This window comes from Eleutherodactylus coqui, chromosome 8 (genome assembly GCF_035609145.1).
Source record: "Eleutherodactylus coqui strain aEleCoq1 chromosome 8, aEleCoq1.hap1, whole genome shotgun sequence".
NCBI classification, from domain to species: Eukaryota; Metazoa; Chordata; class Amphibia; order Anura; family Eleutherodactylidae; genus Eleutherodactylus; species Eleutherodactylus coqui.
The window spans coordinates 73,376,644-73,402,259 of NC_089844.1; the positions used below are offsets into that span (position 1 = coordinate 73,376,644).

At 41.8% G+C, this 25,616-nt stretch overlaps 1 protein-coding gene across 1 annotated transcript in view; it reads left to right on the plus strand.

Moving 5' to 3' along the window:
* Positions 1-25,616, plus strand: part of LOC136577882 (dynein axonemal heavy chain 11-like) — a 386,682-nt gene that overhangs the window by 119,708 nt on the left and 241,358 nt on the right. Inside the window, exons 21-29 of the mRNA XM_066577801.1 lie at positions 559-685; positions 3,543-3,689; positions 5,245-5,478; positions 7,553-7,684; positions 16,515-16,675; positions 19,497-19,653; positions 19,763-19,908; positions 20,204-20,320; positions 24,551-24,689. Of these exons, the coding sequence (XP_066433898.1) occupies positions 559-685; positions 3,543-3,689; positions 5,245-5,478; positions 7,553-7,684; positions 16,515-16,675; positions 19,497-19,653; positions 19,763-19,908; positions 20,204-20,320; positions 24,551-24,689 (1,360 nt within the window). The remainder of the gene's footprint in view (positions 1-558; positions 686-3,542; positions 3,690-5,244; positions 5,479-7,552; positions 7,685-16,514; positions 16,676-19,496; positions 19,654-19,762; positions 19,909-20,203; positions 20,321-24,550; positions 24,690-25,616) is intronic.

Sequence of the window (25,616 nt, forward strand, 5' to 3'; positions counted from 1 at the left end):
TCCCATGCTCAGGATCATGGAGGTCCCAGTGGTTGGACCCCTAATAATCATAAAGTTATCCTCTATACTGTGGACAGAGGATGACCTTATAACTTGGCACAACCCATTTAGTTATTCCAAACTTTTGCACACCAGTGTATATAAGAAGTTAAACCTTTTGAATGAATTTCTGAAAGCAAAGATAATGCTGTGCTGAACAGAAATAATATAATTGTATAAACTGGATAGGAAAATGCAGTCTCCGTAAATCAGATTAAATATCTTAAAGACTTTATTGCCTTCTCCTACGAAGCAAATCACAGTAAGTCTATGATTAGTGACAGATTAGGGACTACTGATTTCTTCAGTTCATAAACAAAATAACATGTTTTTTTCTACATTTGCCAGAGATGCAGATTAACAACATTTTGGAATTGGATATTTTTGCAGTTGGAGTCTACTTAATTACTGTTCTTCATATGTGACATTTCTGATTCTATTTACGCTTTAAAATATCTCATTTTTAATCTTTAGGGAAAATGATGAATGATGTTTATATTTCTTTTTTTTTTGTCATAGGTTGACACTGTGTGAAAAGTCACTAGCAGATTACTTGGAGTCCAAACGTCTTAGATTTCCAAGATTTTACTTTGTTTCATCTATCGATTTGCTAGAGATCATCTCCAAAGGAACACAGCCTAAGCAGGTTAACCATGAATGTTGTCTAGAAAAAGGAGACAGAAGCAGTATTCCAAATTTGAGATCCTTTAACGCACCATGCCATGTTTCAGGCCATATACAGCTTGTCTCAAGTTGTATATAGGCTGAAACGTTGCATGGTGCATGAAAGGATCTTGGATTTGGAATACTGCTTCTGTCTCCTTTTTCTATAGTATTGTGGACTATTGATTGAGTTTAATGGAGCATGCACCGATATATGTACTTGAAATTTTCCACTGCTGATTTCCTGAGATGAATGTTCTCTAGATGCACTCACTGGATGAAAATATATAGTCCTAGCAGCATTTCTGGGATTCTGTTGGTCAGGAATAACTTCATTCTGTTGTGTAGAAGTTGACACTTAGCTAGCCAATGTTTTCTCTTAATTTGTGTTGACTTGTTCAGCATTGTTACTCATAGGACATAGGATTAGTGCAGTTTGGTATAGCAATAACTCTGGATTGCCAAATACTATGAACGTGAGATGCCTTTTAGTATTTTGACTTGAAACCAATTATATTGCATGTTTTGGTTTTGCTTAGTTTTTTCTAGAAGTTCACCTAGTCTATTTGAATTATTACTCCCTAATTAATAATTGTCAGGGGCCCTGAGTCCCTGGACTGCCAGGGATGTAGAGAATGTTGCAGCCCCGAATTCCTAATGTTCAACCACTGCTCCCTTCACTTTTATGGAATGGAGGGAGGTTGATGGTTGGCTAGCTGAGGTCCAATACTGAGTAGTCCTCATCCGCTCCGTCAATATTCATCAACCTCATTCAGATGTATACTTGCCAAAAACAGATGGGACAAATTTCAGTTTGATTGTGATAGCATGGCTGAGGGTGCTTTTAGGTGGAGCAATTATAATTCAAAAACAATCATTCAAACGAGCAAAAGGGAGCAAATTGTTTGGTCTAAACATGAGCCAATGACTGAACAATGTATGAAAATCATTCACTTTTCCTTTGTCGTTCAATTTATGCAGGCATAAAAACCATTGTTGGCTCATTTGCTTATCGTTCGGTTTAAAAAGCAATCATTCAGACTTTCTCATTCACTTCTACGGCGAATGTGAGAGACTATAGGTTCTTTTACATGGGACGAAATTGTATAACCACAAATGCAAGAAGTCTGATCGGTAAAGTGGGGGAGCTTAAAGGGGTTCTGACATGAAAAAAAAAAAATTGTACTCACCTTGCCTGGCCTGGCCCGATCGCCAGGCATGTCCCCTCCAGCCGGCATCTTCTTCTGTGCTTTTAAAGCAGAGCAGGAGCGGTCAAAAAGACCGCTTCCTGCTCTGGTCCGTCCGTCAGGCACTTCCGAGGTCAACGGACGGACCGCCACAGCAAGCACGTCACAAGCAGTGCTTGCTGTGGGCGGCCCGTCCGTCCTGGCTGAACTCCGGAGTGCTGAGCATGCGCAGTGGAGACGCGGCCCGTCCTGACTCCTGTCAGAGGGCACCTCTCCACTGCGCATGCGCGCGATCCCGGAGCGGCGCGGCTGCTGGAGGAAGAAGACTGCCTGCCGGGAGGCATACTAGCACTTTCTGCTTAGGTTAAGCAGCGCTGCTGATTAGAGCCACCTGATTGGCTCTTCGGCACCATGTGACTGCACAGCGTGCACCAATCAGGTGGCTCTAGTCAGGCTGCTTAACCTAAGCAGAAAGTGCTAATATGCTGCCGGGAGATGACCCCCGATGTCAACAACAACAGGAGAACAGGTAAGTATAAGATTTTTATGCTTTAGCAGCCATTAACCCATGGGTTCCCTGGGTCCATTAGGCAGACCAGGGAACAATGGCTGCTAAAGCATAAAAAAATTATTTGTGTCAGAACCCCTTTAAAGCGAAAATGACTGATGAAAACTATGATATAGTCGGAATAACGGAAACATGGCTTGATGATAAGTGCGATTGGGCAGTGAATTTACAGGGTTATAACCTCTTCAGAAGAGACCGTGGAAACCAGAAAGGGGGAGGGGTATGTCTGTATGTTAAATTGTACTTATTGCTGAGGCTACGGGAAGATATAGGTGCAGGAGATGAACATGTGGAATCTCTGTGGGTAGAAATACAGAAAAAAATAACAAAATCATGATAGGGGTTTTCTATAGACTACCAAAAGCAACAGAAGAAACTGAAACCTTACTATTAAGGCAGATAGAAGAGGTGTCAAACCGCAATGAAGTAATTATCATGGGGGACTTTAATTATCCGGATATAACATGGGAAAACGAAACCTGCAAATCTCATAGGGGTGATGAATTCTTGAGAACAATAAAAGATAATTACCTTACCCAACTTGTGCAGGAGCCAGCTAGAGGGAGGGCCACTCTGGACTTAGTACTAACTAACAAACCGGACCGAATAATGGGGGTACAGGTTGAGAGGCTGGAATCGGCACATGTGATGGGGCGGAGCTACGCGATGACGCGTACAAGGGGCGGAGCCAAAACACGGTGCTGCCGAGCCAAGCCGAAGGGAGAAGACCCATCTGCGCAAGCGCGTCTAAAAAAGCAAGAAGACACCGAAATTAGACGGAGCCATGGAGACGGGGACACCAGCAACGGAGCAGGTAAGTGAATAACTTCTGTATGGCTCATATTTAATGCACGATGTATATTACAAAGTGCATTAATATGGCCATACAGAAGTACTTAACCCCACTTGCTTTCGCGAGACAACCCCTTTAACAAGTGTGTCCTTTTTGTCAACCTCCAATACTAATGGCTACATTTTTGGTCATGTAGTCTTTTACTTTCTATTTCGTGTTACATGTTTTTTTGCACCATAAATTATAAGTAGTTGATAGAAGGTCCAGTGGTTCATGTTGTCTTGTGGTTCAGGTATTGAGACACTTTCTGAAGTTGTTTGACAATGTGGCTGATCTGAGATTTGAAGATGAAGAATACGAGTGCAAGATTGCTGAAGGGATGTACAGCAGAGAAGGGGAGTTTGTCTACTTTAACAAATCGTGTGTGTGTACAGGCCAGGTAATATTGAAGAATACACTTTCAATGCTTCCTAATCACCTCTCTGATTAACTTTTATGAGTGTGAATTCACCAACGTACAAATTCATATCTCCATCTTGCCTTCAAGAGCTCAAGTGCAGGACTGCTATTATGGCAGCATAGGTAACACTGCTGCTAGGATCCTCGACAAACATGACGACAAAACTCACCCGTTGGCTGACATTTATCTGCTATATCATAGTTAGGTTTCATGAAAGGGTCTATTTAGTAGTCAGTGATGTTTAACGAGTCCTAACAGTGCCCCTCATTTCAGGCTGCATAAAGATTACATTATTACCCTTCATTTCAAATTTGGTGGGTCTCCGCCCTTGAGAAGAAATATAACAGCCACTCTCCGATGCTGCCAAATATATGCAATGGGGTGTAAGATGGATTTTGCTAGGCATGAAATTCAGAAACCCTGAGCATTTGCTTGTATAGATCCATATGTGTCTGATGCTGATAGTTCTTATGTGACTTCTTCACACGAACACTACATTCTTGAGTCAGACTAAATTTTAAAAAAGAAGCAATAAGTAAAGAATAAAAGGTCTACAGAGGCAGGGCCAGGGTTTAGTCCAAATCGCTCCAAAAGAGTAAAAGCGGTGTACAATAGTTTGAGGTCATGGAAAGCAGCACTGTTAAGAATTCAGAAACAATGCTGAGAATTAATCACAGTCACATAATATACACACCGGAATAGTTCCAACCCTCTTTCGGTTCTAATCTATTCCTTTTTGAGAGAGAAGAGAATCATTCAATAAATACAATAGTAATATAGACCAAATTCCAAAAAACACAGATATATAATTATAACTGTTAATCAAAAATGTTAAAATACAACATAAATATGGAAAACTAGTAGAAAGATCGTTCCAGGATGGCGACTGCATATATAGCGCATCAAATTAAAATACTTCTCGGTAAACAACATTCCAGGTAAATACTTTCTCAGTGTTTTTCAATAATCTTCCCTGCAAAACCTTTATGTCTGCTCTTCTCCTTATTCTTCCAAAGGCAATGTACAATTGCCCATGCCCAAAAACTGTCTCTAGCAAGTTAATTCCAATACGATCAAGTGGGCTACTTTTCCATGGCCCATCATATAGATACTATGGTGATGATGAGTGAATATGAGGCACAGTATGTAGTGAATGATACATAATGCATACACATGAGGGCAGAATTGTTTTGATAACAAACCACACCACATCCGGCTAAAATGCGTATATATATTAGATGGCTCTGAATTTGAAGGATGTTGAAACAGTCTTAACCCTTTCTAATCGGCTGTCGGACGTCTGAAGACATTCTGATTTAAGGCTGTACAGCTCCGATGTCAGAAGACATCCGGCAGGATATTCTTACTGTATATTACTGGCAGTATCATGCACAGTAAGACCATTCCATAATGATTCTTCTGTTTAAATTCATGACCAACCATCCAAACGTAAACATCTTGTATTTTTTCATTTAAGTTGTCTGTGTGAATTAACTTTCTTCATGTAAACATTGATTTTCCTGGTTTACTTAAGGCTGAGAGCTGGCTGGGGCTTCTAGAAGACACCATGAAATCAACAGTTCAACAGGAAATCATGGAAGCTGTAGCAGTGTATGAGGATAAACTTCGGGATCAATGGCTCTTTGATTACTCTGCACAGGTTTCACTCACCGCCAGTCAAATATGGTGGGCAACTGATGTGGAAATTGTCTTTCAAAGGCTAGAGGAAGGTTTTGAAAATGCACTGAAAGATTATAATCGCAAGCAGGTAGGAATTTCTATATGATATTGCTGCAAATCACTTATCTTTGAGATTCCTCTTTAAATGTGTAAAGGTCATCCATATGGCTGAAGTAAAACGACTTGGTCTCAATAGTATATGTGTATATGCAGGAAACATTCGCCTATGGGTATCTTTATCACTTTGCATTGATCACAGAATAAAGCATACAAATTGCATCAACAGCATTAATGTTCCATCTCACTCTGGGTCAGGCCACCATATGCAATCGCCAGTCAGGGAGCCTCAAACCTTCGACTCCATAGAAAGTCCAATAGCAGAAAAGTGGACCGGCAGTATGTCAGAATACAATAAAATTATTGTTTTATTTTCCCATCACTGCAAATGACAGCAACTAGAGATGAGCGAGCATACTCGCTAAGGACAATTAGTCAAGCGAGCATTGCCCTTAGCGAGTACCTGCCCGCTCGGAAGAAAAGATTCAGCTGCCAGCGCGGGGGAGCGGTGAGTTGCGGGAGGGAGCAGGAGGGAGAGAGGGAGAGAGAGATCTCTCCTCCGTTCCCCCGCCGCTCCCCGCCCCCCGGCGGCACCCCAATCTTTTCTTCCGAGCAGGCAGGTACTCACTAAGGGCAATGCTCGCTTGAGTAATTGCCCTTAGCGAGTATGCTCGCTCATCTCTAACAGCAACGTTTCGGCCTTGTAGCCTTCTTCAAGCTCCAGTGTATAACAGTGCAACGGTAGCCCATATAAGATGTAGATATTGGAAAGTTGCCCACACCTTCCCAGTATGATGCTGGACATCATGTTTGGCATCCGTATCATTGGTGATTGTACTACCTAAGTAGAAAGCTGGTAGACCTCTTGCAACTGCTGCTGTTGGTTGACCATGATTGATTCATTTGTGGATATGATGTACCCAACTCGTATAATCTGTGTCTTCTTGCAGTTAATCTGTAAACAATCTTATGCCACTTCTTGTTCCAGAGTTGATGTTATTTGCTGGAGTTTAGAGAGTGATAGTGCGAGGAGAGCTATATCATCTGCAAAGTCCAAGTCAGTAAACTGTTGTTGAGGGTTATGTTCCAGAATGCTAACTATATTCGGCTTGTTTCATGATGTAGTTGAGCACTAGATTAAAAAGGAATGGTGACAGGATTCAGCCTTGTGGAACATCTGTGTCAATATTGAAAAAATCCATAGCTCCTGTTTAAAACAACTAGATCATCACGGAAGGCTGCGTCATAACTAGATGTGGCAACAGAACCACTAGGTTAACAGTGAGGGATACAGCTCATTGGTCCTGGCATTGCCCCAGTAGGTCAGGGGTACGTAAGGTGTAATAAACAGCAGATGGTATTAACAAGGAACACATTCTAACTACAACCTGATTTCTTAAGGACCTAAAGGTGTACATATGTTGACATGTATATACATGTATCTTTGCGGTCAGCGCTTATTTTGCTCGGAATTAAATAAATGGCTTACTTTACAGCATATTGTATCAAATCTGTAAAATAAAATAGAAATGCTTCTCTTTTTCTAGTTTTCACAATCATTTCTTAAGGCTTGGCGTCATGTAATTGTAATACAAGTTGAGTCCCTAATATGAATGCCATAGCCCTATTCCCTGATATTGTAGAATAAGTATACTGTATTGATGTATTCCAACTAATGGAGTCAAATAATATATATTTGCATAGCACAGCAAGGGATTATGGGCAATGGCATGCAAATTATCCCACATCCTGCATGACTTTTAAGTGTCGACCATTTTTAAAAGCATTCACTCCATATCTTAACATGGGAAAATGGATCGAAATTAGTCACTTTGACTTTAAAAAGAATGTCATAAGGAAAAAGTTCACAGGTCTAAAGCCCCCCAAATATGTATAATTATTTACACACCTATTAAATTACTTTCTCTTAAAGTGAAAGGCGCCACATAATGGTGCAGTTTTGAAAAGTTGTTTGTTTTGATGGGGAACAACAATGCATGTCTTGTCAGAGGCATTATACATTTCACAGATGCATTTAGCACTTTACGCATGACAGATTTTATTTTACAGAGTTTAATATCTCATCTGAATATAATTATTTGCAGATTGCTCAGCTGAATGCCCTTATAAACATGCTGTTAGGGGAACTTACCCCCGGGGTGCGTCAGAAGATCATGACAATATGCACAATTGATGTTCATGCGAGAGATGTGGTAGCCAAGCTTATTGCACAGAAGGTAATTTAATGCAGAGCAATTACCCTAATGCATTTTTAAAAGCATGAAATAAAGAATAATTTCATTTGTTGAAAAGCTCGCCCCTGCCTATGTGTAAAAGTGACAGAATGTTTTGATGTAGTAATTTTTTTCGTTACATTCTTACATTCACATTTAGACAATTACACTTATGACTTAAAGGATTGGCAAATTTTCAAGGCAAAAAAAGTGTCTAAATGTTTAAGGATTATGTTGATAATTGGTTTTGGAACTTTTAACATGACAGCTGGATTCACTTTTGTTTTTGGAATCTCCACTCTACAAACAATTACAATTCCCTTTCATAAGCACCGTTTTTTATCACGAGGGGAGAAAAGGTTAAGAAAAAAAGAATATCTCTGAACTGTTTTGTTTCATTTGCTTACACAATAGAGTCTCAATAGGGTTCTACGTCTATAAGAGGACTTTTGCAGCTACCGTACATAGGGCTCCATTGGTTGAGGATGGGGGGGGGGGGCACAGCCACCTTAAAAGCAATTTAATACTGTCTATTAGATTGCATGTAGAGAGTCAAGTTAATAGTATGGCTCACAATTTCTGAGGGGTTGTTAGAGGGACTCTATGATGAGTTGTTTTAGAGCAAGGGGCCCATATACTCCTTCTGCGCAGGGGCCCTCTGCTGTCTATGTCTATTCCTGCTATGGGAAATTACATATGAATACATTACTTTCAGAAGTTTTTGAACGTTAGTGTAGCAGCAAATTAATTATCGAAGAAAGATTTTAGGATTTGGCTTACACTTTTTATGTCTTACTACAAAAATACGATGCATTTGATGCAGCGATTCCATAGGAATGCCTCAAGTAATAATCTTTTTAAAACTTCTACAGTCGAGCAAGTTTCTAAAGGTTTCTTCTTTTATAATCGGTACATGCTGAGATTTCTGAGCAATTTTAAAAAATAGTAGCTACTTGTTTCCTCCATAGAGTAATGTGAACATTTCTTGGAAATATTATGAAAATCTCTTGTTAAGGTTTTGATTACCCTATAGAAAAAAGTTTAACTACAAAAAGTATAAGTGTAGCGGAAGTTTAGAATTGCACACCGCTTTTTGATAAATTTTGGGTAGTGTGTATTGCTGCTTATTTTTGCATATTTTTGGTCCCAGTATGCTTTGGCTAGATGTTAGCTTAAAGAGGTTTTGTCTTTAGAAAAAAAAATTAATGCTTACCTATTCCTCCCCAGGCAGCCTTCTTACCGCATCTCCTCCTTCCCGATCTTCTGCAGCTCCTGCTGTCCTCCAGGTCACCTCACCTCAGCCCGTTCGGATCCTCTTCTTCCTGGTATGTAGCGTCCATTCTCAGCATTCCGCTTCCTGCAGGTCAGTGTACTGCCTATCAGGGAATGCTTAAATCTTATGCCGAGCTATTGCTGAGACTGTGCATACATGCTTTCTTACCGCGAGTGTTCATATACTATTGCCACGAGACAGTGCACATGAGCAGTCGCATCAATAGCCCAGTATAGAATTTGTCATTCCTTGCTAGGCAGTGAACGCTACATCACTAGTGACGTAGCGTACATTGACCTGCAGTAAGGAGGACGAAAATGGACGCTCCATAACAGAAAGAAGAGGCTCTGGACGGCTGGAGGTGAGGTGACCCAGGGGACTGCAGGAGACTGGAGAAGATTGGGGAGAAGAAGATGTGGTTAGAAGACTGACTGGGGAGGAATAGGTAAGTATTGTTTTTTTTTATGACAGATCTCCTTTTAAGGCCTGTGGTAAACTGCATTAAAAAAGTGTTAATGAACAGATTCTTGATTACTGATGCTTTTCTAGAATTTTTGGGGTCAGTGGCGTTTTTATCAAATGAGGAAGATGGAATAATACTCCTAAAGCTCCACCTATTGGAAGGCAGCATTCCTGCAAGTCAATGTTAGACTCTTCAGACAAGCCTTATAACAATGACTGGGAATTGAAGGCCAAGCCAGAATCCATATATGGACAACTGTTTTGAGGTTTTTGCCCCTCATCAGTGTGCAGTAGGTTTTTGGCTTGGCTAGTGAGGTGGTGCTGCGGAGGTATTGTTCCATCTTCTATATCTGCATATTTCTCAGAGGAGCATTTTTTTACATAGTATTCTTTATATAACTTTAAAAATGCCAGGAAAAATACCTTACAAAATTTTGTTTAAATTAAAAACTGCCCCCCTCCAAAATGCTTGTAAAAACACCATAAAAGGCTTCAAACTTGATTTTCAATGCATTTCAAAATACCCGCAAGAAGGTTTGTGTGAGGCAGCCTACACACAGCCTCATTCGATATCGGGCTGTGAAACTCGGCCCAATATCGTGCTCGCCAGCGTGTGATGTCCCCACAGATGCAAGGTATTTTTGTGTCAAAAACATCTCCCATCACTTCAGTATAGTTATGATTGGCAAGTGTTTCCCATTGTTTACAATTGGAAACCTCGCATCTCACTCGCAAGCACATCGCACGCCGTGCAATATGTTTTCTGGTCCTATTGAAAACAAGGGGCGAGGAAAACAAGGAATGCCTTAAGATAGGACATGCCGCAATTTTTTCCACCGTAATGTGATGTGGTAAAAAATCGCTCATGTATATGACCCCATTCAAAAGTTCATATTTAATGCGAGATTTTTGCATTTCACAAAGCACAAACTCGCATGATTTTCACAACCGCGTGAAAGCGGCATGATGGAGGCTTAGGCTGGATTCATACATGTTGGTTTTTTTTAAACCAATGCTAGAATTGGATCCGGTAAGAATGAAAAGTATAAAGGAAAGAATTATATATTTGTACCCATGTATGATTTCAGCCTAAAGAGGAATCCAAGCAAATGAACTGTGATTGTTAATGGTTTTCATCATAAAAAGGGCTCTGTTGGGTCCTTAAACTCTTTGGGCACTGCCCAGAAATTCCTGTAACTGGACTCTACCTGTATCGGTTGGCATTTTCATTGGATGTTGCTTTTGACAATCCCCTTTTGTTGGTAGGGCCCTCAGCAATCTGCTGTTATTGTTAGTAGAATCCACCAACAAGTGTTCAATACCCTGAAGAGTCATAACAGGGGAAATTAAATGTAATGCATCGGATATGTTGGGTCCTCTAGAGCAAGGGACAGTATTTGAAGCTGCTCTTAGCTCTTGTTCATACATAGCTAATATGGGCATAAAATATACCAATGTGGATGAAGCTTAAAAGTACCATGTTATAAATGTTGAGTGCAACGCTCAAGGGATGACATGAATAATTAGGCCAGGGACATATCTATAAAGATGTGTTCTACTTGCTGGGCACTAGGGGATGAACTTGCAAGCTACTCTGCCCCAGCTAAAGCATTTAGATACAGGACTGGGTCAGCAAACTGAATCTTTGCCCCTGGGTTAAGGAAAACCTAGCCATGACTCTGAAATTGGCACTTATTAGAATATTCTAAGGTCTATAGATTACTGTTGTGTGTGTGTGTGTGTATATATGTGTATATATATATATATATATATATATATATATATATATATTGTAGGGGTGCGCTACAGACGATGGCCTGTAGGGGGCAACAGACAATCAGTCTGGTGCCTGAGGCAAGAGGGAAAACACCCACAGGTGTGGCCAGTGAGATAAAAAGGCTTGTTCCTGCTGAAGTGGGAGGTGTTTGGCTGAGAGAGCCAGGAAGACAGCTCCGTGGAGCTGGAGGACTGCTAGCCCAGAGTGTGTGGCTGAGAAGGCCAGAGGTTGACAGGGAGACGCCCCTAACCTCAACACCTAGGAGAGGTGTGTTCTGGGAGAACCAGACGTCAGCTAAGGGCTCAGTCACACGGGCGTTTATTGCCGCGATTTGCGCATGCGCATGCGTCCGGCGATTTTTTAAAACCATTGCTTTGCAATGGTATCGGACACATGAGCGCTTTTTATGTGCTCGTCCGATAAATTAGAGAACAGAAATCGCAGATCGCACCTATCTGCGATCTGCGATTCCTGTTCTCTTCTCTATATGCGCTCAATGGGGCCGGCGGCAGCAGCACCGACCCCATTGAGAACATATAGAAGACAAATCATTCTTCTCTGCCACAGCTGTAACAGCTGTGGCAGAGAAGAACGATGTTTTCCCATTGAATTCAATGGAGCGGCAATACAGCCGTTCCATTGAAAGCAGTGGGCTGCCGGCGTGCGCGGGGTTAATTGTCGGGAAGGGGTTAAATATATAACCCCTCCCCTGTAATGCATCCTGAAAAGTGAAAAAATAAAAAAAAAGGATGTACTCACCTGCTCCCGGCAGCCTGAGATCCCCGCGGCCGTCCTGCAGTGGGTGTGAAGGGGGTGTGACTCAGGCTTGCCCCTGATTGGCTCAGCCTGAGCCAATCAGAGGCTGATCTCAGTCACACCCATTCATGAATTCATGAATGGGTGTGACTGAGACTTGCTTCTGATTGGCTCAGCGCTGAGCCAATCAGGGGCAAGCCTGAGACACCCCCTTCACACCCACTGTAGGCCGGCCGCCGGGATCTCCAGCTGCCGGGAGCAGGTAAGTACATACATTTTTTTTATTTTTTCACTTTTCAGGATGCATTGCAGGGGAGGGGTTATATATTTAACCCCTTCCCGACAATTCATCCCACACTCGCCCGCAGCGCTTGCATTCAATAGAGCCGCTGTATTGCCGTCTCCATTGAATGCAATGCGCTGGACAGCTCCGGCCCGTTTCTAATGAAACGCGGCTAGGAGCAGATTTTCGGGCGATTTTTGGGCCGATTTTCCGGCGCCGGTCACGCGATTTGCGCATGCGCATCCGTCATGCGATGCGCAAATCGCGTGAAAAAACGCCCGTGTGACTAAGGCCTAAGGCTGTATTGCGACCAGACTGCTGGTTAAAGAAAACTCCTCTGGTGAGCAGAAAGACATTATGGACCAGGAACTATGTGGTTCCAGCAGGACCACTGGGGTACGCCTGCCCTTGGACTAAGGGTTTGAAGGCACTAAAGACTTAAGGATCAGCTGCGCTCTGGACATCCACAGGTCTGTGCAAACCTACGGACTTGTATTGTTTCCTCAGTTGAGGATTTACTTGCTTCGCCTAAGGACTGTGGAGGGCTAAACTTGAAAAGAGACTTTGTTGTTGCAAACATTTATTATTGCTCTGGAGACCCAGTCATCTATGTTTCTGTTAAAGATTGTATGAATAAACCAAACAAGAAGGAAAGTAACCGTTTGGTGTGCTCTTTAACCCCCGTGGTGCTATTTAACCCCCATGTTGTTACTATATATATATATATATATATATATATGTACTGTTGATGTATCAGACTCCATACGGAGCATTACCTTGCAGCAATCCCATAAAAAAGTCATTGTGCGCATATTATGCCATGCTCTTGGATTGATACTTTGTTGTATTCTGCTCTTCAAATCATTTGTTATCTGTTATGTTCCATACTCTTTGACTTTCTGGCCCAGTTACAAAAGCCTAAATATAATAAACCAGATCATCACAGTTAACAAAGGAGAGCGTTGATGTTTTGCAGTGTTAAACATTTAAATGCTGCATGTAAATAAGAGATAATACGTGTCCTTTTATTTCTAAATATCAAGGATTATCTGCATTTATTTTAACAGCCCTGAGCTGGCAATCTACAAAGGCCTCCATTTTTTTCTTGGCAGCGTGCAAATGTCGTCATATTTTCAAACTTCGCTGCAATGACATGAAGGCCAAGCCGGAGACAGCACTGCAATGAGCATTATGTGCTAATGTCTTTACCACTGAACCATGTTAAGTGATGCTGGGCTGACATTTTAAATGGATACTGCAGATAAAATATCCTTCTTGCAAGTCTAAGAAATATTTATCCTTATGTATATGAATTAGTGCAAAAGTTGAAGAGTCTCAAATAGTATCTGCTTTTAGCTTTAATTTTACCACCAGAGATTACAAGTTGGGTTGATATGGGCTACTGCCCCACTTTTGGTCTACACTACGTTTAATACAAGAAGCCTGTTGTGTATGACATCTAGAAATTTACAAGTCACCATACCTTTAGATCATGTAAGAGTAGTTCTGGAGTCTTGCATATTAAGCAAAGAGTGGCTACAGCAAGCTTTTCTTGCTTTGAATCATTAAACACCTCCATCAATTACATGAACAACCTATATCAATGGTAACTGTGTAATGCTTAGAATTGGATTCTCAATATTCCTGATCTGGATTCTGAGGATAGCCAGGATTTGCTGGCTAGTTCCGGACCCATCTTAGTTAGTGTCCAGGATAAATTGACACAGCTCACGTTTATATATAGGACTAGTAATTATTAGGAACTTATAGTACCAGTGTTTCTGGTGGCGCGATACGCCACACACAGATCTGCTACATCCATCCTGATCCGCACACATCACACACACAGCTCTACTACATCCATCCTGATCCCCAGACATCACACACACAGCTCTACTACATCTACCCTGATCCCCACACATCACACACACAGCTCTACTAGATCTATCCTGATCCCCACACATCACACACAGCTGTGGTACATCCATCCTGATCCCCACACATCACACACACAGCTCTGTTACATCCATCCTGATGCCCACACCTCACAGCCACAGCTCTGCTACATCCATCCTGATCCCTCCACACATTACAAACACAGCTCTACTCCATCCATCCTTGTCCCCACACATCACACACACAGCTCTACTACATCTATCCTGATCCCCACACATCATACACAGCTGTGGTACATGCATCCTGATGCCTATACATCACACACACAGCTCTGCTACATCCATCCTGGTCCCCACATATCATACACACAGCTCTACTCCATCCATCCTGATCCCCACACATCACATACACATCTCTGCTACATCCTGATGCCTTCAGCTCATCCAGCAGGGATCACAACCAGCACACCAGACTCCTGCATACACTGATCCCTGGCTCCTCCCACACAGGTGACTGATAGCATGATGGTGACATTATTACAGGTCCTGGTAGTTGCTGTCCGGCTCTGTAGGTGGCTCTTTGAGTTAGTGCTTATCCAGTACACAGTACTTTCTACGAAACTCCAGAATGGCTCCTTCCATATCAGCGCTGGTCACGTGCGAGTGATATCACCACAGGTCCTTCAGCCCACCAGATCTCTATGGTGGCGGTAGATCGGTGTCTCCTGTCAGGACCGGTGAATTGTGTCTGAGATAATAACGGCTTAGTTGTATTCTCATTTTGTTATTTTTGTCCTCCCATCCAAGAGCCCTAATGTTGTTCTTCTGTCAGCCTATTGCACAAGATGAAGGACCTGTGATGATGTCACCGTTATAAGATCAGGGGCAGAGCATGTAACGCACTCACTCACGGACTCACAAGCAAGTGGTCATTAGAACTTTGATTATTATACTCTCTCTCTCATTTACACACCATTTGTTTGTCTTCTTCGCCAAATTGCCCATGGTGCTTGGTGGCTGTGTGAACGGTCATGCATATGTTTTGGGATTGTGGTACCCTATGTTCTTGCTTTTATAGAATGTCATCTGGGGGCCCCAAGGATTATGTACCCCAGGGTCTGCCTCCTTGGGATTGTGAGTAATCGCCTGTTGACAGTGGCATCCAGTACCTTGCACAAAGTCCTGTTATTTTATGCCAAAAAGGTTATTTTACTAAATTGGAAAAACCCTTAGGCCTCGGTCAGACGAGCATTTTTTTTACGCATGAATACCCGCACAAAAAGATTGCGTCTATTAGGATCAATGGTTTCCTATTGAAGCGTTCACATGAACGATTTATAGACGCGCAAAACACTTGCACCTGCAAAAGATAGGACAAGCGTGGCTGCAATGCACACATTTAAGGAGCGTGCTGCATGAAAAAATAGGACTAGCGTTTTGCACAGGCGCTACCATTGACTCCTATTGGACCTGGATTAACATGCAGCACGCACCATGGATCATATGAACGAGCAAATATGTGCAAATGTAGATCGCGCCTTTAGCTTCGTTTAAGCGATTTTTCCACACATGAGCCGCAATCTTATTGCACGGCTATTTGTGTGCAAAAAAATGCTTGTCTGAGCGAGACCTAAGAGGACAACTAGGGCTTCCTGATCTGGGGGGTTAATGGTGTAGCACCCTTGTATAAATTGTCGTATCTAGCTTGGGGTTTGCCCTGCGAAGTTCAATAAAATTTGACGTCACTGAACAGATTGCTCTGCAACAGCAGTAGAGGTGTCCGACTAACTACTCTGAGCTGATTTTAAGGGTGTAAGGGTCCCCGCTTTACAACATCCTGTCTTATTAATCTTTTCTTTTATGTCGCACTGTGAGGGTTTATTGTGTTTGTCTCCTTGGCTGATTTCAGATTTCCCTGTTGGGAATCTTTATCCATCTGCCCGGTTTCATAAAAAAATTCGAAACAAATATTGAATATAAGATGAGTTAGTTTCTGTAATTCCGGATACAATACTCTAATATTTGATAGATAATTTCTAGATAGATTAGTTTCTTTTTTACTGATTGTGTTGTATTGATGTGCTCACGTTTTAATACCGTGCATCATCTTTGTTCATCATCTTTTCTAATAAATGTTCCTTTAAAGAAAAAAAAAAGTGTAATGCTTCACTTCCCCTCTAGTGGCACTGCAGGAAAATTGAACACTTGATTCTTTGTGATTAGCTAACTATTGGGCGACCCTTCTTCCAAAACTAAAAAGGATTGCCTACAGCAGACTAATATGGCTGCAAAGAACTTGCTTGAACTAGCATCAACACTATGCCTAGAATTAGATTGTGTTTCTCAGCCTCCACGAAAAGTCTGATTCATTTATAATTATTTTGCAGGTCTCTAATGGCCAAGCATTTACATGGCTATCACAGCTGCGACATAGATGGGATGAAGGAGCAAAGGAGTGTTTTGTTAACATATGTGATGCTCGGTTCCATTATTCCTATGAATATCTTGGCAACACTCCTCGCCTTGTGATAACGCCGCTGACAGACAGGTTCTTGACTCTTACCCTTAAAATGAAATATTGTGTGGATACGTGTAGAGGAAGTGTTGTAATTATATGAATGTACATTAGTGCGTATATATATATATATATATATATATATATATACACTCTTTGTAAAGAAAAAGATCAAGTACCTAGGAGAAATGGTAATTTTGCTGCAAAACACAGCATGCAGTTCCATCTCAGGCAGATAGGCAAGTGATTAGAATTGTGTTGTGATTAGATGAACCGTCTTATCACCTGAGGCCCTAAAGTGGTTTCCCCCTTGGCCTATGAAAAGGGTCTCAGAGGCTCCTTGTATGTAGTGACCCCTTTATACGCTTGTGTAGAGCTTGTTGACCACTAGATGCCTCTATGACTTAATTAAACAGATTTCACGCAGTTAATAGAGTTTTAGAGAGGGAGCATTATTGGAATACGAGAAGCTGAATGGTCGTATCAATGAAATGCCAGCCACCTGGGCCATTCTGACCAGACTGTTAGGAGGTTAGCATTAGCAGCTCCAACTGTTTCATTTTCCACAATCCATGTCTGTCAGATCCATTTCCAGGTGCTTGGCTGAAGGACATTTGGTCTCACAGTGCCTATTACGTGTATTGCCTTTCCAGTGGTGTGGTGAATGATGAAACTGGACTACTGTAGAGTGGAACCAGGTTGTCTTCAGCGAGAAATCCAGGTTTAGTTTGGGCACTGACAATGGCTATGTTTGTGGCTGTAGACCTCGTGGTGAGCGCTTCAATCCCGCCTTTGCTGTGGATCACCACACTGCCCCCACTGCTGGTGTGATGGTCAGGGGGCGGCGATTGCATACGACAGTCATTCACCCCTACTAGTGGTACGAGGGAGAATGACGGCTGAGCGATATGTTCAGGATATCCTGCAGCCACATGTGTTCCCCCCATGGAGGCTTCCAAGAGGCATTTTCCAACAGGATAATGCTCGGCCGCACACAACAAGGGTTTCAGCATCAGTTCATTCAAAATCACAGCTGACCACCAGAAGTCATCTGCCACAAGAATAGTGCAGCCCATCCCATTCTCACCTGGACATGACAAGCACACTAGGCTGAGTCTTCCTCTTCCCTACTACCCATAGGGGGGAGGGAACTGAAGCAAGTGCGCTTGTCGTGTCCAGGGGAGATTGGTATGGGATGCACTATTTGTGGGGCAGATATTTTCTGGGTAGGTGTAAGGCGGCTGTGGGCTGTTGGGGTAATGTGTGTGTATGTGTGTGCGTGTGTGCATATATGTGTATGTATGTATACATACATACATACATATGTATGTGTATACATACATTGCCCCTACACCCCATCCCTTAGACCTATCCAACGTAATCCATATCTTATCACACCTTATTGTACCCCTAGTGTTGCCATATGGAGGAAGGATAATTTGTGTATGTTTGGTGTATATCTTTGTGTGTGTGTGTATAGGTATATAAGACAGATGACGGTATTTCTACTGAGGTTTTTGCTGTTTCGTAATTACTTACAGTATTAGAATACTGGTGTCATGTTGATGGTTATTATGTGTTTTGAACTACTCTGATATATTGTTTTTATATAATAGTGTAGCCTATTATGTCTGATGTTTAGTGTTAGTTAAAAAAATATATATTTTATTTACTATGACCAAGTGTTGTGAATCACCATGTGCACATACAGCACAATAAAATATTAGGGGGGCTTCACAGAAGCATGTCAAGAACGTTTGCCTCAACACAATATATTTGCACTCTGAACGAGGTTGATTTGCACACATGTCTGCGCATAGTACTGTACTTTTTGCGCATGCAGGGCCAGTTCACACATGGGCACGACAAGCCCTTTCTGTGGACTAAAAGGCTATTTAGCCTAATGAGGTCCAGATGCGTTCTTTTCACCATGGTTTTGCACAGTTTCACGCATCCCCTTGCGTATTTGCGCACCTCCCATAGACCTCTATCGGGGGCTTTGCTGCACAATACGCAGAAAGCGCACACAAAATATGCTCATGAGAGCGAATCCATTGACATCAATGGGTTCTATTCTCTGTGTATTGCATATATTTCACGCGCGCAAAAACATGCGCAAATACGGTCTTGTGAAGAAGCCCTAATACAAGGGGAAAAGGAGGGAAAGTTAAGCAACCCTTAGTAAGCCTAGAAAGCAGGAATTATTATTTAATTATTCTCCTAGCTCTATACCATTTCGGGGAGCCAGCCAGGAGCTATAGATGTTAAGTGATTAGATACTAATTCATATAATTACTACATTTTGGCAATTAAAGCTAGGAGTTTATTGATATTAATAATCAGTATAGCTTCTGTAACATTTTAGCGAGCCAACCAAGAGCTATTGATATTAATTCATATAATTGCTACAACATTTTGGTGATTAAAGCTCCGAGTTATTGATATGAATTATTGATTGTAATCAATATAACTGCTATTAAGTCAGCCAGAAGCGACTAATAGTAATTATTAACATTAATGGTGTTTCCAGTTTTGTTTTTGACTATCATCAGGCTAGTTTATCAATAATTGATCAGCAGGGAACCGCTGCCTGGGTCCCCACTCATCAGCTGTTCAGCGGGCCGCTGTCATAGTGTACAGAGCCAGAAGCAAACAGCTCTATATACTTGGTAGTGGCCCGGTTGGGTATTGCAGGCACTGTTCCCTTTTAATTAATGGGGAACCAAGTGAATATGAAACACAGCTTTTCGACCTCCCCATCAACTAAACCATAAGCACCATAACTTAGTTTATGGTCCTTTTAGTTCTTGACAGGTTGCTTTTAATTAGATTGAACTTATTGATCTTATTACAGGTGCTATATCACTTTGACCCAGTCTCTTCATCTGGCTATGAGTGGTGCCCTCTCGGGTCCTGCCGGAACAGGAAAGACTGAAACCACCAAAGATCTTGGTCGTGCTCTGGGTATAATGGTTTATGTGTTTAACTGTTCTGAACAAATGGACTATAAGGTGAGAAATAGTGAAACATATTATACACAGTTGTATCCTCGGCTTTAGAATAATGGCTATTATACTTTATACGATTATTGACATTAAAAATATTAATTTGGTTTATTAGTCTTTAGGCAACATCTATAAGGGTTTATGCCAGACTGGTGTCTGGGGATGTTTTGATGAGTTTAACCGTATATCAGTAGAAGTGTTATCTGTAATTGCTGTACAAGTCAAGACAATTCAAGATGCCATCCGACACAACAAGAAAAGGTACAGAAATGACTATACAGTTAATTGATTAATACTGTTTTCATTCATCTCTCACATTCAGTAATACAATACTGCACAAAATAACCTAATGCTGTATATTACAAAATAACAATAATCCTTCTAATTGTTAGTATAATCTGTGTCAATGGATCTGACATTGCTGTCAAAATAATTTACCTACAAATAGACTGCATTATTACCATTAAAGAAACATAATGCAACCCATTTTGTATGTTTCCTATTTCTAAAGAAACAAAAAATGTTATATAAAATCAGTCTATTTCATGTTTTACAGATTTCACTTTCAGGGAGAAACTATTGAGCTGAAAAATACAGTTGGGATTTTTATTACTCTTAATCCAGGTTATGCCGGCCGAGCAGAACTTCCAGAAAATGTCAAAGCACTGTTTCGGTAAATGTGTTAATCGTGCTTATTTTTGACTGCATACCGGTAGATGGAATATGTACTTTAACTTTATACACCCATAAACAAAGAAAATAATACACCCAGATAGAAATGTCGGATTGCTGCAAAACTCAGCCTGCAGTTATGTCTCAGGCATGGGGGCCACTAGAGGCCATGAAAGTTCTTCCACCATTGCTCTATAAAAAGACTCCCAGAGACTACTTAATGGAATGGTAGAGTTGGAAGGGACCTCCAGGGTCATCTGGTCCAACCCCCTGCTCAATGCAGGATCACTAAATCATCCCAGACAGATGTCTGTCCAGCCTTTGTTTGAACACTTCTATTGAAGAAGAACTCACCACCTCCGTACTTTTGTGTAGTGTACCTCTTGCTCTGCATGCCTCTACGACGCACGCAAAGATATTTTAAGTTAACAGACGTCGAGAGGGGGCGTATCATTGGAATGAGGGATGCAGGATGGCTGGTTTGACAAATTGTCCACCACCTAGGCTGTTCTGACTCAGCTGTTAGGAGGTGTTGGGAGCAGTGGTTATGTGAGAGCACGCACACACGCCAAACAGGTTCCGGATGACCCAGACAAATCACCAGTAGAGAGGATCGTTTGATCCACAGAAAAGTATGAATTGAGCCTACAGTTTTGTTGTCCACCATCCAGACACAGGTAGCACCTTCATTAGAGAACCTGAGGAAAACTAAGGCCTTTTTCACACAGGCAACTGCAATATCGCCGCTACAAAATAGTTCAGCTTTCCCAGTTTCCGAACAGGAGCTGATGGGCAGCTGGTTTATACTGCATCAATCCTTATACCACACCAGTCACTTTATGTAATCAAGAGTTTATATTCTTACATAATTATAAATTGTGTGTATATAGCTTTAAATGTGTTAATTAGGTGTACTTTCAAGCAAAGCTCTCATGATTGGATAGTTAGCTTTCCCCTAGCTGGGTTTGGTTGCATAGGAGGGTATAGGAGAGGGGTGGCAGAGTTAGTCTTGTCTAGTCCAGGGAAGCCTGAGATAGAAACTGGGAAGGAACCGGGAGAACATCTTTACTGAGTCTAGTCCAGGGAAGCCTGACATAGAGACCGAGGGGAAGCAAGGAGAAAGCTAGTGCAGTGGGAAGTTGAACATCTAAAGTGGGAGTACTTAAGAGCAAGAAAATTTTAGTAACAGAGGAAAGAGATAAGAGGAGAGCAGAACGAGATCTAAGTCAGCCATTCCTAGGCACCAAGCAAAAAGGAAAGCAAGTTGGTCAGAGTCAGGCCCAGCCAGGGAACAGAGCTAAAATGCAACACACAGAGGATAAATGTATTTCCCTGTATCAAGTCCCTGAGGATGTGGAGTAATTAATGTCGGTAGCTGTAACAGTTTTTACTAAAGTCTGTCAATGTGAACTGTATGCAATAAGTCATGTTTATCTCTCATCTGCTCTTGAAGAATTAAACAGTTTTGGTTCACTGTACGACCCGACACCTGGAGTCACTTCCCACCATCTATTCTATCTTCAACATCTGCACAGGACAGAGGTTGATCCCCTATTTTTCTTTAGTTCTCCACTTTTTATATTTATAATTTTGTTCAGAACAGATAGGGACCTGTACACGGACTGGCATCACGACAAAACAATATCTTCCCCTACCCAACTCCATGGGTAGCGCCTCACTGGGGTATCACCACCTTACCTTGCCCGACCTCGCAGGCAGCATGCAATGCGAACTGAGAAATTTTACCACTGTGCGCAGCCATGCCAGATCACGTTTACCACCATGCCTGGACGAACAGCAGAGCCACTATGACTACCATCCTAATTTCCCTTGCTGCTTAACCTCTCCTAGGTCTGGCATGTTGCAGGTTGCCTGAGCAAGAACTGGACATGGTTTAGGCAGGGAAGCTGTCCAGCAGGCTGAACAGCTCAACAGGGAGAAACACCACCGGGAGTACAAGTTGTCCCAGGTTCAAACCTTGACAAGTGCATCGTACTATATCTATAGGAACATGTTCAAGGAGAACACATTGAAGCATATTTGTAGAAGCATGTACAAGTAGCATACATTGTACCATATCTATAGGAACATGTACAAGGAGCGCACATTGTACTATAGCTATACATTTTCCCAATGTGACAGATTACTGTGCTATTGTACAGTAACATAATACTTCTGGTTTTCACACCTCAATAACACCACGTATTCCTCTGGTGGCAATATTTGGTACTATATTTTTATTTGAGAAATCTAAACCCTGTCCCTCATTGAGTGTACATGCCAACTTGTATTGGGTTGTGCCCCATAGTTTTTTTTGCTCGAGACCTCTGAAAACCTCTAGTTTAGTTTCAACGGTTTTTATTGAAGGTTTTTTTCTCCAAGAGACAGTAACATACATGGTCTTGTCCCCACGCAGGGGGCTTAAGTTAAGCTATCTGGTATTGTTTAGCTTATAATACAATCTTTTACTCTTGGCATATAATATTGGGAGGGGTTAACAGGGGGAACAGAACAGGGGGTCGTCAGGGATCCACATCTTCCTCAGGGTACGATTTATTGAGAATCTTAAAGGGGTTGTCTTGCGGCAAACCTCAAAATTTTACATTACCCCATTCACCCTGTCACCCCCCTGGCATAAAATAGCAAATTAAAGCGGTTTTTAAACCGCTTGCTACTCACCGATCCAACGAAATAAGGACTTTAAAAAATCTTCTCCCAAAGATGGCTGCCGGTCCTTTCCCAGGGATGCACTGCGGTTTTCTCCCATGGTGCACCGCAGGTCTTCTCCCATGGTGCACCATGGGCTCTGTGCGTTCCATTGCCGATTCCAGCCTCCTGATTGGCTGGAATCGGCACACGTGACGGGGCGGAGCTACGATGACGACGCAGTGACCAGCTTTCCGGCACGAGCGGCCCCATTCACCAGGCAGAAGACCGCACAGCGCAAGCGCGTCTAAAAAAGCAAGAAGACATCAGAATTAGACGGATCCATGGCGACGGGGACGCTAGCAACGGAGCAGGTAAGTGAATAACTTCTGTATGACTCATATTTAATGCACAATGTATATTACAAAGTGCATTAATATGGCCATACAGAAGTGTATAACCCCACTTGCTTTCGCGAGACAACCCCTTTAAGTCAGTTTGTGTTATAAATTTTTAGGTGGTGGAGGAAATATTATGTAGCCCTGGAATCGCTAGGTAATTTATCCACGGTTGCCATGTGGTCAGAAAATTTGTTAACGTATCCGTCCGGATAGCATGGATTCTTTCGTATAGCATAATTGTAGAGATTCTGTTTGTCACCTCTGAAAAGGAGAGGTTCGGTGTTTTCCATTTGGAGGTGATGTGGATCCTTGCGGCCATACAAATAACTTGAATAAGCTTATGGGCTTTAAATCTAGTTCCAGGTTCACGATTTCCCAGAAAGAACATTGTGGGTGACTTGGGTATCTGGCCAATGAACATGCGTTTTAACAGGTTGTGTATCTGCGTCCATAATTTTGCCACCTCCGGGCAGGACCACCAGATGTGGGTCATACTGCCCACAGCCTGGCACCCCCTGAAGCAAAGTGGAGCGGAGGATGGGAACAGACAGTGTAGCCTCTGTGGTACCAAGTATGTCCTGTGTAGTATCTTGACTGATGTTTCCACAAGAGTGACCTGTTGGCTACCCTTTGTGATTGTAGTGCAACAGTGTCGCCATCTTTCTAAAGACATCTCTACTCCCATATCCTCCTCCCACCTTTTCATAAAGGATAGTTTTTCTTCGGTCTCAGGTTTGTTTAGCATATTATAAATGTTTGCGAGGGTTCCTCTTTGGGAAGGGTGAAAACCTCTAGTTTAATTATGATTACCTTGTATTTTCCATATGAATTTTTCAGTCTTTTTAAGAGCTTTGCTTACATTCATACAATGGGAACTATTATTGTGTACTTCTACTGTAAACCATCTGTCCCGCTCATGTTATGGACACACCATTTTTATTCACTGTGAGTCAGCAAATATTGTATGAATGCAAGCAGAATATTAAAAGCATTAAGACATTATTACAGAAAGTACAGTACATTGCAAAAGTGTATCATTTCAATACTCTCTGAACAACATTTATTTGCTGAAACTGTAAAATACCCTTGTAATAGGAAGACTCCATTTTAGTGAGAAAGTGGATATATATTTTTAGCTATCTTCTTTTGAAACATTTCTCTGCTTTTGCCTTTTCTCCTTATAGTCCATGTGCGATGGTTATTCCAGATTTCGAACTTATATGTGAAATAATGTTGGTGGCAGAAGGATTTGTGGATGCTCGAATGCTGTCAAGAAAGTTCATTAGTTTGTATACTCTGTGTCGCCAACTCCTCTCTAAACAGGTAATAAACAACAAGATGGTTTGGGGATTTAGGTGAGATTTAAAGGGTATTATCTGGGGACAACATTTTTTTTATAAATCTGCTCAGGCTGCTATGAAAGAAGTTATACTCATTCCCTTACTGCTTCCACTCTGCCAGTGCCTAGTTCCCTTGCCGCTTTTCACTCTTGGCTTCCGCAAGGCAGTGATGATGTCACCCAAACCAGGACCATGTGACCACTACAGCCAATCACCGTCTCACTTTGACTGGTGACTAGCTGCAGAGATTTCACGTTCCTGTGTTGGGATGTCATCACTTTGCAGCTGGGAGTGAAGAGCAGCGGAGGACAGGGCATAAATGGAAGCAGCAGGGGAGGTGAGCATGGCTTCTTTTCATTTTTTTCAGCAGTTTGAGCAACTTTATAAAACACCCTTTAACTACAGATTTTGTGTCTAATAAATGAAAGAATAATAGAACATGGCAGTTAGAACATGAATTGCTGATGATACGCATCTACAAATATGATATGGATGGATAACTGAGAAATATCAATTAATTATTGCACTTTGAAGTTGTAGCAGGGACAGTACATTAGAGAACAACAATACATGTCTAGGTCTGGAAGCAGGTTAGGAGTCCAATGGCTCAAACAATCTTAATGGAAGTTGATTGTTGAAGCAAGCATAGTCAACTAACAGTACAGGTTTGGTACACAGCAAGCAACAGGAGTTTATAGTGTAAGCAACACAACACCAATAAACTAGAAAAAGAGTAGTAAGCACAATAGTCTCTAGAGTGGGACTTCTATAGGACACAGGGGACTCTGGGTTCAAATTCTGACAATATATCAGCTTAGGAACTGCTGCTCTTTCCCTATATCTTCCAGTTCATGACACCATTCTTATGCCTAAGCAGTAGTTTTCTGTGCTCCCATTAGTTATAAAGGTA